The sequence below is a fragment of the Typopeltis vanoorti genome, chromosome 6 (genome assembly GCF_054136105.1).
Source record: "Typopeltis vanoorti isolate ZY-2024b chromosome 6, IOZ_Tvanoo_1.0, whole genome shotgun sequence".
NCBI lineage: Eukaryota > Metazoa > Arthropoda > Arachnida > Uropygi > Thelyphonidae > Typopeltis > Typopeltis vanoorti.
The window spans coordinates 143,705,681-143,724,159 of NC_143554.1; the positions used below are offsets into that span (position 1 = coordinate 143,705,681).

The 18,479-nt window shown below is 33.6% G+C and overlaps 1 protein-coding gene across 9 annotated transcripts in view; it reads right to left on the reverse strand.

Moving 5' to 3' along the window:
• Positions 1-18,479, reverse strand: part of LOC150106008 (uncharacterized) — a 147,864-nt gene that overhangs the window by 82,771 nt on the left and 46,614 nt on the right. For 7 of the 9 annotated variants that reach the window (XM_090394461.1, XM_090394458.1, XM_090394464.1 and 4 more), the window contains 4 exons: positions 17,227-17,268; positions 16,827-16,868; positions 15,887-15,928; positions 10,251-10,292 (listed from right to left, as the gene is read on the reverse strand). In XM_090394461.1, the coding sequence (XP_090250587.1) occupies positions 10,251-10,292; positions 15,887-15,928; positions 16,827-16,868; positions 17,227-17,268 (168 nt within the window). The remainder of the gene's footprint in view (positions 1-10,250; positions 10,293-15,886; positions 15,929-16,826; positions 16,869-17,226; positions 17,269-18,479) is intronic. The other 2 variants (XM_090394466.1, XM_090394459.1) reach the window with 1 other exon arrangement.

The following is an 18,479-nucleotide window of genomic DNA, read 5'->3' on the forward strand; positions in this document are numbered from 1 at the left end:
TTTGATCACAGCATCAGAATGGATCTCTGTCAACAATATGGCTATTTTACCACAAATTGTAGACTGTGATCATGCTGTTCTTCTTGGGAAGTATCTACTTGTATTGAAGCTCAGATTAAATAACACTACGTGCTGAATTACAAAGCTGGAAATTATGATCAAGTTAGAAGAATGCTATCTTTGGTCAAATGGATTCACTTACTGAATGGAAAAAATATCAGCAATGCGTATGAATCTTTGGAAAAGTGCTTGAATGAGGCGGTATCTGAATGTGTCCCTAGTGTTCGAAGAATAAATAGGTTGGGAGTGAAATGGATGTGCAGCCTTATTAAGCTGGAGATCCACAAGTAGAAGATGATGTGGAAAGAATATCGTGAGAATAAGAGCGAGAGGAGTTATGATGTATATAAATTTCAGGCCATAAAAGTAAAGAGTATTGTGAGAAAAGCTAAAATAGAGTATGAAAAGAAATAGGATATGCAAGCTAAAGGCAATCCAAAAGAATTTTATCGTTATGACGCAAGCAAAAGAAAGAACGAATGTGGAAGAATAACTTTATTGAATGCAGCTGATACACGAGTGTCGGAAGCTAAGGAGATTGTTCATTTAATGAATGCTCACTTTGCTAAGATATATCAACCAGGCGTACATAGCATGATGCTACTGCTACGTTGGATGAAGATTTACAGGTTCATGAAACTGAGGTTAAAGATCTATTGCATAACGTGGATAAGAATTTGTCAATAGCGACCCATGGAATATCTGCCCGTTTTTTAAAGGAATGTTCAGCTGAATTGGCTAGGCATTTCACACACTTGTATAACTTCAGTCTCAGCTTAGGAATGATACCACAGGAATGGAAGGAATGTATGGTATTTCCATTGCACAAGGGTGGTGCAAAAACTGATGTGTCTAAACACCGACCTGTTAATATCTCTGGTGTGCTAGTGAAGATTTTAGGGAAGTTGGTAAGAAATCGCATACAGAAATGGGTAGACAAGCATTCTATACGCTTCAGGAAAGAGCATGGGTTTACTAAAGGAAGGTAATGTTTTAGCAATTTGTTCATATTTCATAACAATATTACGGCCCAGTTGGATACAGTGATAATTTTGGAATTTTCAAAGGCATTTGATAGGATACCACATGATACGCTGTTGTGTAAACTGGAGAATATGGCATTGGAATATAATCTATTGACTTGGATCAGGGGACGGTTGAGAGACAGATATCAAAAAAGTGGTATACAGAGAGTGTGAATTTGCCAGATTTAAGGTAACCAGTGGTGTACCTCAGGGTTCAGTCCTTGGGCGATTATTGTTTTCTGTCTATACATTAATGACATCAAGCAGGGTCTATCATCAGATTTGAAATTGTTTGCTGATGATGCGAAAATAGGCAGGAAAATCAGGGATGCTACCGATATTCAGGAATTACAAATTGATTTGAATAGACTGGAAATCTGGGCAAACGAAAATGGTTATCAGTTTAATGTTAGGAAGTGTAAAGTTATTCACTTCTGCGTGATTAGGTTTCCAGCGGCATATTATATTAGCATAGTTATTTTACAAGAAATTGAAGAGGCAAGGGATTTTGCTGTATTGATGGATAAGAATTTAAATTTCAAAGGTCACATAGCAAAAGTTGCAAATACAACTCAGATGATAATTGGTATGTTGAAGCGAACCTTCACATGTACGGATAAGGAAGTAATTTTTCCTTTTTATAAGGCTTTGATAAAACCACTCTCCCATTTTTGGCGCAGATTTGGTCTCCCGGGTTCCAAAGGGATAAAAAGCTGTGGAAAGGGTGCAAAGAAGAGTTACAAAGATTATATCTGGATTATGGGATTTAGATTATGAGTAGAGATTGCTAGTATTTTGATTACAGACTCTGGTTATCCTGAGAAAGAGGAGTGATATGATAGAGGTTGATAAACGTTTGATTGGGTGTTATAGCATTTCAACTGATGAAATTTTGGATGGTGGGGAGAGAACACGGGGGCATCCATGGAAGTTAAATTTATTTGTATTCAAGAGAGCTAGGTTTTTCTCCCAGAGAACAGTGAGTGAGTGGAATTAATTTGCCCTTACGGGTAGTGAGTGCATCTAGTGTGAATGAATTCAAGGGTGGGTATGTTAGCTAGGTTGGGTAATTTACAGCTTTCCTGAATGAGTCCTTGACTCCCTCGAGGGAGTCAAGGACTCCCCTCTAGGTGTATAAAAATTTATCTAGGAGTCTTAGATTTTTTATTTCTCAGATAAATTACATACATTATATGAATACAATTATGCATAACAGATACTTTCTCGAACTTAAAGTTTTTTTAAATAATAATAATAATAACAATAACTGTTTATAACATATATTATTATCATATTCATAATGATGATTATTACAGATGTTTCTTTGCAATTTTACACTCTATATATACAATATCAATGGATATAATCACTCTATATTGCATACTTTTGTTACACTTATTACATACGTTTGATTATATATGACACATTACTTACATTTTTTTACATATGATACTTACTTTCCATACATTTGTTTACATATAATACATACATTAAATACTTTGGTTTACATGGGATACGTACATTACATGCATTTGGTTACATATGATACATCATAATGAGAACTAATTTCTCTGCTTTCATCCTCGAAGCTTATATGTAAGCTTATCTGAGGATGACACCAGTTGGTTATTATTTATTGTTTTTTTTGCTGTTTTGGGAAGCTACGAAATCTATGATTGGAAAATTCGCGCGTGCATGCAAACACACACACACACACACACACACACACACACACACACACACACACACACACACACACACACACACACACACACACACACACACACACACACACACACACACACACACACACACACACACAAACTTGGAATTTATTGATGCGTCGCTCAACTGGAAGCCTGAACGAATAATATATTGTTTCATTAAGTTTGTATGGTATTTTGGGTGCGTGTGTCTTGTTCATAGTATGTCCTTAGAGCTCTTTTCAGGCTATTGTAGTTTTTAAGGTTTCTGTATTCAAAAGGTAATTTGTTTATCATGTCTGGAATGTAGAAGTTTCGCGTGGCCTTTCCGTAGTGATTATTGAATTTATATGTGATATAATTAGTAGTCTGAGGTCTTATTATACGGTATATATTTCTGACTGTCCTGTTGTTGGCATCGAAATAATGTTTTAGCAAAGCTGCATAGTGAGATAGATGTTTTGCTGTCAGTATTTTGTGGCCTGACATTGCAATGTATATAAAGTCGTTATTTTCTCTTTGTTACCAAAAGATCAGTTTTATCATTTTGTACTGGAGCGACATAAATTAATTTAATTTGTAGGATGCACAGACAGTATACGTTGTTATAGCTTATCTTAATATATTATGGCATAGTGCTTTGTATATTAGTGTTTTAGGAGAATGGAACTGTCTTTTATTCTGTAGAGTTTGCCACTTATTGTTCGGAGTTTGTTGTGTAGATGGTTTTTGTGGCTATTCCAGTTCATATCTGCATTAAAGTAAATTCCAAGGTATGGTATTGTTTCAACCTGAGTGATTGTAGTGGTTTACCTGTTCTGTGTGTTTTTTATGTTGGAAAGTGGATGTTGAATAATAATAATAATAATAATAATAATAATAATATGATTATTATTATTATTTAATATACATTAATGCATTAAATATACATGTTTGTTTTATGTTTATACATAAAATCAAAAGATTATTTATTTTTTAATAGAATTAGCAATATAGGGTATCAAAATATTTTAACGGATATCAGGATTATGAGACTTTGAGAGAGATACTATACTATACTATTCAGATTGTATATTATAGTTTAGAAGAAATCATCATTATTATCATCATCATCATCATCATGGATATCAAGGATTTAGGCTAGTATGGCCAATTCTGGCCTTAGAAGTCATCGTTGAATCATTTAAGATGACGTCCTGGTTTTCTTTTTCCTAATGGCTTGTACGTTAAGGCTTGTTTTTGGTAATCTTTCTGTTTTCATTCTTTGAACGTGTTCCATCCATTTATGTTTATATTTTTTAATTTTTTCTGTTCCTGCTTCTTGGTTTAATTCTTTCATAATTTCTTCATTTCTGTTGTGATCGAATAGAGCATACTTTGCAGATTTTATCATAAACTTCATTTCTGCTGTTGTTAATCTTTGTGTGTCTTTTTGTTTTATTGTCTAGATTTCTTTTCCATACATTAAGACTGGTAAGGCTAATGTTTTGTATACTTTTAATCCGGTTTGTTTTTGAACTAGGTTTGTTTTAAATGTAGAGTTAATTACACCTGTTATTTTTAAATATTTTGGAATTTTCACGTTTATATCTTTTTCATTTTCATATGTGATAAATACATCCTCGGTAGTTAAATGAATTCACCTGTTCTAAGATCTTGTTATCTCTTACTATTTTAGTTCTTGCTGGATCTTGTCCTTTAAAAGCCATAGATTTTGATTTTTCTGTTGATATTATCATACCATAATCTTTGGATATCTCATTTAGATCTAAAATTGCTTTCCGTAGTTTATCTTCAGAATTTGTAATTATTATTTGGTAGTCGGCAAAGAGGAGAGTGTTTAAGTTTACTGTAGGGAAAGTTTAATTCCTTGATGAAAAATTTTATTCCATTTTATTATTATTTCATTTAAGTAGATATTAAAAAGAGTTGCTGAGAGATATTAAAAAGAATTACTGCTATTTTAAAATTTCTTTCATTTAGTAATTGGTCTAATTCTATTTCTTTATATGCTATTCCTTTTACATTCCAGTTTGCTATGTGTATTATATTTTGTCGTTTCCATTTTTGTTTTACCTTTTCCATTCCAGAGTCGTTTCCTATATATTCAATCCGATTATCTTTTTCTGTCAGCTTACTAGTAGAAATATGTTCCACATGTCAGGGGACTAGCCTGACGATGGAATAGTTCAGTGGTTGGGCTGCTACCTTAAGACTCCTGAACTAGCCTTCTTCCGAATTTAAACCTATAGGAGGAATAGGGTATATTGAAGGGGGAAAAGTAGATTATAGAAGAATTACAATAAGGTTTATAGAGAGGGCATAGTTGTAAGGCCAGAAATAAAAAGACCCCATTGCCCTCGAGTACTCTAATAGCATAGTGGTCATAAAATAAGAAGAGTTGGGTAATAAGGCCTTATAGGAAAGATTCAAGTAAGTGGATCTTCCTCAAAGTAATAGAGGGAGAGGAAATAGATCCAGCTAGGGGTCCATGGGAGTGCCGCTTCCCTTAAAATCAAGATGATTGCCGCTTATGGCCCTGTTGGTCCACGAGTCGTTATTCAGTATATTCGGACCATCCCAGCATATACACACGCACGCACGCGCGTGCACACACATGGTGGGCTCCCCTATCCGCCACCCAGGGGACGCGCTCTCTAGGGGTTAAAAGGTTCCCCGAGAGTTTACAAGAAATAAAATTGAATTTTAAAATAAACTTCATAGCTTAATTTAGATGAAATTATTATTGTAGATTCTCATAAACGGTTGAAAGTGTGGGGGTTTAAATCTTTTACAAGCGTCATGCACGTTCTTTGAAGCCAGATCATTTCTGATGGTGTGTAATATTGTTTCTTTTAATGTAGCGTTTTTTCTTAGTGATAATTATAGGCAATGATAAAATGCAACTTCCGTCTGCTTTAAACACAGAGAACTGATATTTATTAGGTCACCTGAGAACCGCTTTTATGTACACTAAATTAAATTTCACAAATAATAAAAACTCTGAAATCATATTCAAGAACACAGACATTAACGATGGTAATTGTGTGTCTCATGAATAAAATAATAAAAATTATTAGTAATTCTACGTTTAAATAATTATTTCTTCATTTCTAGATTCATCCTGCCAAATTAGTAATCAACACCTTGTATAACTGTGACACTGAGGATGCCATACTGTACTTTGAAGTGAAACAAATCCTGACACACACATACCCGTCATGTTGTATATACTATCTAAGCAAAAGTCGTAGACTCATGCAAAAAAAGGTATCTTTTTTGACAGAAAATAATAATGCTTTATCCTGAGTCGGGCAATGGTATTTACTTCAGATCGTAGTGGAAGGTCTTCTGCTAATTCCGAAAAGAAAGTTGGTGTTATATCGTACACTATTCTTTCTTTAAAGCACTATTAAGTTTAAGTAATGAAGACAGCCATACAGGCAGTACGATTCGATGTTATTCTATTCAAACCGCATATGTATGTCATTGCGTTATGGTAGTAACCATCATATCCATGTCCAATAGATCAGTGTTTGAACTAAGATTTAATCCATGCCATTTAGGGCCACATTATTATAATATCACCTCCAAATTTCGTCCTTGGGAAGAGAACACATCAAAAAAGAAGATCCACAACCACTAACATCAAGCACATTAATCAGGCTGGAAGAGTTTGTACTGTAAAAATTCGATGCAACAAGAATAAGATTTTGTATAACAAACGCATCGTATTTTTACAGTTAGGCAGAACTAAGAACACCTGTAAATAGTCCTTTCTTTTAACATTTAGTGTTGTGTATAACATATGTACAGCCCAACGGGAATTAGCTATATGTTTGAACAAACGATGCAAAACTTTCAAGGCTAAGGGAAACGCTCTACAGTTGGAAAGCCGTTTGAGAGTTTGTTTACGAGTTCAATCCTAAGCGACCTCAAGGTCAATGCAAAATGGGGGCGGGAAAATTCAAACGGATGTTCCGCTGACTGACTTAATGAGAATTGAACACGAAGACGGAGAGGAAAGGGCTCGTCGAGGGTTCCAGAAACCAGGAATCATATGACAATGTGAGGGGTTCGCGTAAGTGTACGCAAGGAGTGCACGGTGTTTAAAAAACTGAACCCAGGGTCTCGAAACTGAGAAATATAAGATGGAAATTCCAGAGACACAGGGGGAGTTTTTTTTTTGCCACAGAGAAGAAACGAGCATACGAGGAGAGAGAAAGCCTGAGGGCGATGTCCTGACGTGTCAAGGAAGGAAGCCATGCCGCGAGCCGTCGCTCAGTCCAGAAACGTTGATGACCAGGGGACGAATCAGCTGAGGTGCAGCCGAACTTGTTTATGAGCCATTCCGCTTATCTAAGTCCGTGAAGGCCCTGACAATTCGCGACCTTTCGCCGGTGTATTAACACGCCGAAGAATCGTAACCGACATCCCGCAAGCCAACCTGACGAGCGGCCGGTATCCCAAGGATCCGAAGGAGGAGAGATCGAAAACCCGAGACGAAGAAAAAGGAAACATAGGAAGTCGTAGCCAACGGGACCTGAGAGTGCAACCCAACAGAAGACAGCCCAAGTGAGTTAGAATATAGTTTTATGTAGACTCTGTGACGCTATAAGGATAGGTTGTGGAAGATTTGAAGATTGCATGTAAGAATGAGTAGAGCTCTGATGGTTTCATCTAAGGAAGCGTATAGCTATACTCTTTCTTAGGAACTAATTTTGTGTTATGAATTTTAAATTAACGCCTGTATGTAATCGTGTATGAAAATTTAAGTTTATAATATGTTATATTATTAGTAACATCCTCAATGTCGATTGTTCAAGTATTAAGTTGTTTGTTAAGTGAGAATTTCTTTAAGTCAGATAGATAACATAATGTGTGCCTTATATAGATTGAAGAGAGATATGTGGGTATATAGAAATTTGTTAAGAGATAATGCTCTAAGCTAGATAGATAACATAATGTGTGCCTTGTATTAATTGAAAAAAAGGGGATATATTTAGATATTAAGAAGTTTAAAAAATGATAATTCTAAGAGCTAGATAGATAACATGATGTATGCCTTGTATTAATTAAAGAGAGATATATGCAGATATTAAGAAGTTTATAAAAATTATAATTATATGAGCTAGATAGATAACATGATGTGTGCCTTGTACTAAGTTGAAGTAGAGATATATGCAAGTTTGTCTTTAGAGTTTCTTTTTCTAGAATTACAGAGGTTCACCCTCTCTTTTATAGTGTATAATATATGCCTGTTTGTTGACCATTAAATCCTATGGTGCATTTTTACGAACTTCTTGCCTGATCTTTTTTTTTTCATTGCAATGCATTGATCTTAAAATAAAAATCGAACCTAAGCGGGAAACATTCATATAAACAGTAAGTGAGAAAAGGGCCAGGACTGCAAAGCAAACTGATAACTTGGGGACGATTAAGCGATTTTTGTTGTGGAAGATTTAATAACATACTGGAAGTACTATACTTCTTGCACCATATTGAGGCATGGATAGCACAGTCATTAAATCTAAATAAATATTTCCATTGCTCTCAGGTAGAAGAAGTATAGAATACAGAAGGTAGGAATCTTCAGTATAAAAGAAGGAACGTGTAAGATTAAGTGACGAGAAAAAATAAATAAATAAACCCCCCGATTACAAAAGGCTCAGTAAAATCAAAGGATCAGGATATATAAGAGAAAGCATAATTTTACGAAGGCGCAGTAACGACAGGAATAGATTAGAGACACACAAACATAAAATATTACAGTACCATGACCCGTCGGTCTACACGAGTGTTTCTCAAAGTGTGGTACGGGTACTCCCGGGATACGCAAAAGGTCTTACAGAGTGTACGTAGCAATTTTCGGCTATGCATCATTAACGCATGGAATTATTATTAAAAAAAATAAAAAATATACACTTCTCAATAAATTATATATTATGTACGAATTCTCCAACTCATATTGCGAGTTACTATCGCCATGACGTTCTCGTCCTGGCGATAGTAACTGGCTCTCTGCAGTAAACAACACACCCTACCCAACAGCATCACTATACTGAAGAAGCAAAAAAAAAAAAAAAAAAAAAAACAATTTGTGTTATTATTTTAACTAAGAAATGTATAGTGAATGTGTTTCAGATATTATTATAGAATTCGGTTGAAGAGAATTAGAATTTCAACTCAAATGTTGGCTTGCCTTTGTCTTATGTTGGAGCGATCTTTTGTTAATACCAAACCAATCTTATGTACTTCTTCATATTTGCTGTACCTCTACTGGCCTACCATTGCTGTCTGTTTGGCGCTCATCTTTTACTTTTCATTAGCTATTTGTGAAGGATTGTTCATTACGTATCACCAGTCTTGTAAATTAGGTAATTTTTGCATGAAAAAATGGGAAAGAAGATGAAGCTATTTGGGTATATGACTTTGATGATTTTCACTCAAGGATACAGTTCTCCATGCCAAAAATAGCGATAGCGAATAGGAGTATCTTGCTAAGCCACAACATTTTCAGTTTTGTTTTTTCTGAAAACTTTAGTTTCCGAATATTCCCGCATATATCTCACACCACGATTTTTTAGCTTTAATTTTTGAAGAAAAATGTGAGTGATATTCGAGTAAATACGGTAATTGTTTTTAGCTTTCAAATTCTTACGTATGGATCATTGGTTAAAGACTGAATTTATAAAACGCACAAAAGAGAGCAATATAGCAAATACAAGTAATTGTAAGCAACAAGAAAACGTTGATATTATATCTGGATCAAATGAAATTGTTAAGGGCGTGTCGTCTGACATCTTTAGAGAACCAACTAGGAAGATGAGAAATTTTCGTACGTATGATAAAAATTACTTGAAATGTGGATCTTCATGGACAGGAAATGAAGAGGAATCTATTCCAAATTTTGTTATATTAAAATAAATCATATTTTTTGTTTACATGACCATATGATTTCAAATAAATGAAATTTGCAATAGACATTTGCAATGAAATATACTTTAAGTATTTATTATTTTTTAAAAGGGGGTCTTGATAATAATGACAATTTAAGAAGGGGTATGCGCATATCTGAATTTTGAGAAACACTGGTCTGCACAATCAATTTCCATTGATCCGCAGCCTAGTCTATGTGTGCGATATCCACTCCTACCAAATGATGATGTGTATTTAATGTATTTCAGCTCCATTCCATGAATATTCCTGCCACGCAGCTCTTCACATGTCGCAGGAATCTGCTTGAAGTGAAATGTTCCAGGACGTTTGTCATCTTAGTAATAGAGCTCATTGATTTCCATATCCCATGCACTCTCAATGCTATGTAGGTATATATAATTTGTCAGATTCACGAAAAAAGTGAAGAGCCATATAATATTAAACTGTTTCTATATATTTTATACTTCTGAGAATGACCAGAGCTAACATGAATTTTTAAGAAAGAGAATAAATTCCATCTTACTTCAAATTTTCTTTGGAGTGTGCTGCTCTCATCTAGGACTTCCTGGAAATAATATAACATTTTTCTTATTTTTATATAAAAATAGTGATGATTAAATTTTTATTCGTAAGAAAGTTATTAAATTATTCAAGACAAAAATAAAAAGATATTTAATTCTGTAGTGGGTAACTAATTTATTTTATTCATCATTCATTATTAGTTTTCAAAGTTTTTTTAGAAAACAAATTCAACTAAAATTGTGCTGTGCTGTTACTAAAATAATTATAACTTGATTTTTTTAAATAATAAAAAAAGACTATTCAAACACACCGATTAGTATATTTTGATATAAAAGTTTGCAAGGCTATAGTCTAGTGCTTTCCAAACTTTTCATATTGTTGACACACTTTTAAGACAAACATAATTTTGCGGCACAGTAATTCAGTCTGATGTGCCTCTCATGGGTTACGTGATCGGATCGGATGTAGTTTAAGTATATCCTTTTACAATTTTATTTTGTATAACTTTTAGAAGGTTTAAATCTCTTTCTGTTTATATTAGAATTTTAATGAGATATATGAGCATTAAGGGGTGAACACAGCTTTTCAATATTTGGTGGAATAGTAGATAAAGACACTAGCATTTCGTCATCAAGCATATTTAAACTTCCACGTTTCAATGTCTTCAAGTTTGCGATCGGTGAAAAGAATGCTTCACACATGTATGTAGTGGAAAAGTGGAAAAGAATTTTTAACTCATTTTTACCTATGTTGGATGCATTTTTGAAACACGAATCCGAAAGTTTTCTAAATCACACTCTTAATACATCAACAGACCTCAGCTAATTTTTCTTCTTCAATAAGTGACAAATTAATCTTTGCAGTTGAAAAAATTAGATTTCTGATCCAATCATAATCTTGTATTTCAATATTTGGGAAGTAGTGATGATTTTCTCTCCGAGCATTGTTAAATGGTCAACAATTAGCGAGCAGATATCACATTTTAGTTGAGAGTCAGCAGTTCTGGAAAACATTTCAAAATTTCCTTCTTTCACTTTCCTTTTCCAAATTTCTATCTTATCTCTCATAGCACAAATTTCATCCACCACTATTAAGATATTTTCTCGTTTTCTTTGTATACTGGTGTTTATTGTATTCAAGTGTTAAAATATGTCAATGTTGTGTACCATAATTTGTTTTGAATTAGATCGCAGAATTCATTTTGCTGATTTTCCTCAAAAGGTTTAAGAATAAACCTTAAACCTTTTGAGGAAAATCAGAATAATTTCCCTCAATTTATATACACGACAAAGCACTCGATCTCTTGATAGCCAACGAACTCCTGAGTGTAGTATATGTTTTTAAAATTTTTACCCCCATATTTTAGCAAATAATTTTGATTTAAGAGGTCTACTTTTAATGTAATTGGCTATTTGAACAACTTTGTCCATAACCTTTTTTAATTCATTACCTGTGGTTTGCGCGACTTGTGCTTCGCGATGTAAAAAACAATGAGTAATTATAAATTTTCATTCTCTTTCTTTGCTGAAGCTGTGAAACCATTTGAAGGAGCGCCATCTGTGCATATTCCTACACAATTTAACCATAGCAAATTATATTCGTCATGAAGCAATCCACTGTTTTAAATTTATCTTCACCTTTAATTTCCATTGGAAGTGCTAGACAACACAGGAATTTCTCAATAATACTGTTAGTATGAATGAAACGTATAAAACCAGTAATTGCGATAACCCACTGACATCTGTTGATTCATCTAACTGCAATGTAAAAATCATATTATCGTTTAGAAAAATATCTTTTATTTGCAGCTTAATGTCAGTAGACATGTCTTGTTATGAATACGTCTTCCAATCGTGTAATCTGCCAAAGGGATTTTATTAACTTCTCTCTCTCCATTTTGGGCCCAACCACTGTTCGAACAATAGCACAGCAAGATTCTTTTATAGTGCTTTCGGCAATAGTGTGTATGGCTCCTTGTTTTCGGTTTAAGCAACCAAGTAACCTGCCTATTGAGCTTTCTCTGATGTCTTCATTCTCTTGCTGAACGATACAGACTGCTTCATTATTGAATATGAAAGTTCAATAAAGTATTCTACTGGCATTCTTGACAAATGACTGTTTTGTGTTAAAATGGCGCTTTAATTTGTTTGGTACCATACTTTCATTTGCATGTATCACCCAACAAACTAATCACTGGCAACAAGGATGGTTTTCATTACCAGAAAATGTGAACCCCAATTTCATATAATATTTATTGTATAAACGAGGCGTGAAAATTTTTCCTTTACACTTCTTTCTTATTAATGCAGACCGTTCAACAGTTGATTCTTGGGAAGATTCCACTATATAGTCGATATATGTTCATCACAAACGCCACCTTCAGCTTTTCTTTTATTAATTAGAAACTTAACTATTTTTTGGGTAATTCAACAACAATTTGATAAATAAATCTGTGCGAATTTATTGCAAAGCTTTAACAGTAATTAAACATAAAATAAAAGCACCAGCTTTTAGTTAATATTCACTTTGCAATTAACTTAGAATAAACATCAATAATAACATTTGTATAAATAAGTGGGGTGCTTTATTTTTATTGGTCGAACGAATGAAAAATTAAAACCGAGCGACTTCTACGTGATAATCCACAGGGATGAATTCGGATGCATTTATTCTCCATTATTTATCGAAATATATTGATATGAAATATTATCAAAGGTTAAAATAATTAAAAGGTATTTTGTATATATAATTTTGACGGCGCTAACTAAAAGTCGTACCGGTACTTTGCGAAATCGATTTCGCTGTGCAAATTTTCAGCGATTATCCCGTTTAAAGCTTTTTGTTCTCGCGACACACCTTCACACTGCAGCAGACATACTAAGGTGTCGAGACACACAGTTTGGAAAGCTCTGCTTAGACTGCAGATGGTTCTCAAGGAGCATTCGACAGAAGCAGAGTGTGTTGTACCAATCCGAACAATATGCCAAAGAAGCAATCCCTGCACCACACGTAATCAGCATCACATTCATATTGATTCTTATTCATCGCTTAAACTGCCGTTGGACAAAAGAGACTGTTTGGCTTAAGTGTTTTGATGTTTCAGTTTTGGTTTGTAGAAATGCTTCTATAATCTCACAGTGGAATACAGATTAAAAACGCATCACCTCCACGATATAGGTCTTTGAGTTTTGCGATATAGGAAATTTTGTGACACTATCACAAATTTTCAAGGAAAATTTGTGATAGCGTCATTTTTGCTCCTACACAAAGATACGAAGACCTAATATGACTGGACTCCTAAGGATAGCCTTCAACGCATGAAATAATCTGTCATCCCCCACTGTAAGACTTGTCCATCTCAAGAGGTCTCCACAGACAGACAAATAGTGGAAATCATCTTTCAGATGTACCCTACTTAACAAATGCCAGAGTAGTACCCTACTACTCTGGCATTACTTAACAAATTTTCAACAAATGAGGCATTATTTTCAATTTCATAATTAAAATGATGGCTAGTCATACAAGTCCATCATCTTCAAAAAACATTTGGAGAACCTGAATCATATGTACGCTTCCTGATGTAATTTCATTTTGAGAATTCAATTAACTAAAATTCCAATAACGCAAGTCTTACTTATTTTCATAGATTTGGTAAAAACTTAATCTACAGAAAACACGATTTCGTGTTTGTCAATAGAGTAAGTCTTCCAATTCGTATTTTATTATTAATGGAAACGGTTGCCTTCAATTTGTTATCCAGTTTTTATTTAAATTTCTGTGAGGTACTTCCTTGTTGTAATTAGGCATATCTTTTATTTCTGATGGGCTGAATAACTCCAGTTCATATTGCGAGAAAAGTCAACTGGTGTTTTCTGTAACTGAATCCAATCCGAATAGTGGTGTAGAGCAGTGCTTCCCAAACTTATTCATGTAAAGGCCCCCTTTGGAAAAATTAAAATATTTCAGGGCCACTCATCGAAAAAAAATCATAATACAGACATATATTATTATAGTATTTATTGTATTTATATTCAATACAATTTATATTCAAGAATTTGCGTTTTTAAGCTGTTTTTTCTGTTTGTTATCAATACCTTTGAAATGCAATTTATATGAATAAGCTTATACAGTATTTACTAATATTCATCAAGCGCTGAAATACGCAGTAAGTAATATTTCTGAACCAACATTAATGTGCGATTTTTTCCATTAAATTATAAAAAATAACAAAAAAAATAAAAATTAAGATTAAAAAAATCTACTTGGTTCTAAAATATTTTAAATTTGTTTTCATTATTTAACGGCCTCCTTCAACAAAACTCACGGCCCCCAAAGGGGCCGTGGCCCACAGTTTGGGAAGCGTTTGTGTAGAGTATATCACCTGAAAATATAACAAGAATATTGAAACAATCACTGAAACGTTTAGTTAAATATTGAATATTTTTCTCCTCTGTTGTATTTTGAAGATTCTTTATATCATATATGAAAAATTCAAACTGCACAAAGACTTTACAGATTAATAAACGAATTTATACATGTGATTTTTATTATTTTTTTTTTGAACTTAAAAAAAATGGAAGAAAGAAAGAACATTAAGCAGTTCTGCATTAAAAAACACAAAATTGGGAATATTCTCACTCTAAGTATTTTTTATTGATATCTGCACTCCCACCATGCAAGATATCGACTATATCTTTATGTACTACATACACGAAATTTGGTTTCGTAATAAGTTGAAGAATTGACATTAAGTTAACACATGATATTGAAAGGTTGATAACTTATTGCCTGTTAGAAATCTCACTGAAGGCAGGTTCGAACTAATCATATAAATATATCTGGATGGGCTTATGATAATGAAATACAAAGTGTTAAAAATAACAAATTGTACAAAGCTTTATCCTTTCTTTAATTTTTTTTATTTGTATGCTGTAACATTTCAGTGAATGCGAAGGATTGAGTTAGGTTGCGGGAATCAGCCAACTAAAGTTATGAGTCCTTAACTGCGTATATTCTGCGATCATTATTTTTGCTTTTTATTGTAAGGAAAAACCCTCAAAACAGAAAGGGGCAAATCTATTTGTGACTTCATTTCCTTTTATAAACGATTGTTTTGCATGGTAGATTCGAAACGATGACTTCTTACAGGGTATGAGAGATATCGCGACATTCTTAATAAATAATAAAAATACATTACACACACACACACACACACACACACACACACACACACACCCATCTCTGAATTATTACATCTGCTAATTTACTTTCATTTTTATTATTAATTTATAATTGATAAATATCACGGAAAAGAAAAACCATATTTGTTAAAAACCTATCGGAGCTAATGTAGCAATTACAAAATAACTTAATTAATTATAATAAAATGAAGTCATTTATTAATCATGTTTAAACTGTAAACCAACATCTGTCCAATTTAAAAAGTAGATGCCAAATTAATAACGAATTTCGCAAAGATATATCTGATTCTGATTTAAAAAAGTCGGTAAGTAATCAGAGACATAGAATGACAAATCAGTCAGATTATTCGAGGCAAATTAGAATTTATTGCACGAAACTGCAATAATAACTTGGCATCTGCTAAAGTCAGAAACTTAAAAGGGAAGTACAGCTTACTTCAAGTTGTTTCTGAAGAGAGTTGTTGTGCCCTTCGACATCCTGTGAAAAAAAAAAAAATAATAACACGAATTAATTGTTTTAGGAAAATCTGCTTTGAAAAAAAAAAAAAGCGCGCGCGCGCGCACACATACACAGTTGTCCATTACATCAAACTAACAGTTCAAACTAACAGATTTAATCCGTGCTATTTACGCCTACATCATTATATCCTCTTCCAAATTTCGCTCTTGAGAAAGTATACCTTAGAGAAACACACGCACAAAGCACATTAATCAGACTAGAAAAACGTGTACCAGGACTCACTGCTCTATAGAACCGATTTCCATTGATCCGCAGTTTAGGCTATGTATGCGATATCAACTCCCACCAGCTGATGATGTGCATTTGATGGATAGCAGAAACACTTACGAGGCTGCTCCCAGATACTCACATTTATAACAAATGCTTCTCTAGGATCTCCAGAAAGAGGAGGAAGCCAACGGTCGGTCTGAAGGAACGTTGACTGCTGTCAGTCGTATTTTCGATTTCCCTCACAACCTTGGGTTAACATTGTTCCGTTTTGAGTATGGCGTGCATTCAGGTCAAATGTACACTTGGTAATCTTCAATAGAACGTACACAGATGTTTCAGAAACAGTCCGATGTTATATCTGACTCTCATTTCCTCCTTACGGTGGTAATTCTTTTCACTCATCGTAGAACATAACTGATCAAAGATTAAACGGTTTATTTGATCGGGAATTCTGCACCTCTTTATGTATATATGCTTGAAGTGAGATGTAATTATCGTGCTTAGTGATTTCCATATGCCATTCATTCTCTCGTACAATATCCATATTTTAGTGGTATAATATTAAACTGTTTCCCTATCTATTATACTTGTCAGAATGAGTAGAGCAAACATGAATTTTTAAGAAAGAGAATGAATACGAACTCACCTCAAATTTTCTTTGGATTGTGTTGTTCTCACGTTTGACTTCCTTGAAATAATATAAGATTTCTCTTATTTTTATGTAAATATAGTGTTGATGAAATTTTATTGTTTAGAAAGATGTAAAATTGTTCAAGTAAAAATATGATTCTTAATTCTGTAATTCATAATTATTTTATTTTAATCACAGGTAATTAGTTTTTTTTTTGTAAGAAAACAAATTCAAGTAAAAATTTTGCTGTTCCTGAAATACTAATTAACCCGTATATTGATAGATTTATCGGTCAGATTATTCGAGGAAAATTACAATTTTTGTAGGAGAATTACTAGCATGAAACTTTCATAATAATTGGCATCTGCTAGAAAGAAGTCAGTGCTCAGAAACTTTAAAGAGGAATGAAGCTTACCTGAAGTTGTTTCTGAAGAGAACTCTTGTGCTCTTTGATTTCCTATGAAAAACAAATAAATAATAGTACGATTTAATTGTTTTAAGAAAATCTGTAAAAACCAGACGCACACAGTTTCCATATACAGCATTGGGAGAAACATTTCAAGCAACTATATATATATATATATATATATGTTAAAGATACCAAGTTATTTTAAATATAAACCTGTTTATTTATTTTTACTCCATTTCCCAAGTAAGCAAACAGACAAGTAGTTTGCTTACTTGGGAAATGGAGTAAAAAAAAAACCAGGTTTATATTTAAAATAACTTGGTATCTTTAACATATCTTATACCCAAGGTAAAAATCTTTCTACACATATATACGTGTGTACATGCTACAAAACAATACTATCCTATTTTGTAGTTGAGACGCGGTCGTCGGAATCACTCGCTGAACTGTTTGCTAGATATATTTCCATCAGATGAAAACGGGAAGTTTATTAAGTTAACAACGTAACTTAATAAACTTTATTAAGTTACGTTGATCGGTGTGAGTTTGGAGGTAAGGTCCGCTAATCAATTATATTCCTGTAAACGTAGTGAGCATGAAATATCCATGCTGGTCATTTTTCACGCACTTTATGCTCCGGTAATTCTTTAAAACTGTGGATAGAATTTTGCTTGTTAACACTACTCAGAATCCTTAAGACACTGTGAGTTGTTTCTGAAGAGAACTCTTGTGCTCTTTGATTTCCTATAAACAGAGGGACACTGTGTTGACTTCACTTGTTTACAACTGATGTTAACAAAGCAGTGAAAAAAAAATGCTTTGATTATCCATACAAAAGCAAACTCATGTAACGGTTTCCATCTGACACATTAGCAGACAAGATTGGCATTGATTTCTGTCCCTTGAATAATTGGATATAGAAGCATTGACTACGGAATATCATTCTGTGGATAAGACTCATTTCCAATTGAAAGGGAACGCGAACATTAATAGCTGTCAAATATGGGAAACAGAACAGCAATGCATGGTACAGTAGACCCAACACTTGTCAACGGTCAAAATGTGTAAAACTTTAGACCATTACAGGCATATTATTGGCCAATTCGATTCATATCAAAAACCAATGGGCTGCTTTGCTATTAGCAAGTGATATCAAATCATGTAAGCAAACATAAAGAATTGCAGAATTGCAATAGTTACAGCTCTAGTATTTCATTCCATGTCCTGCTCTGATCTCATTCCTCATGACTTTTCATCTA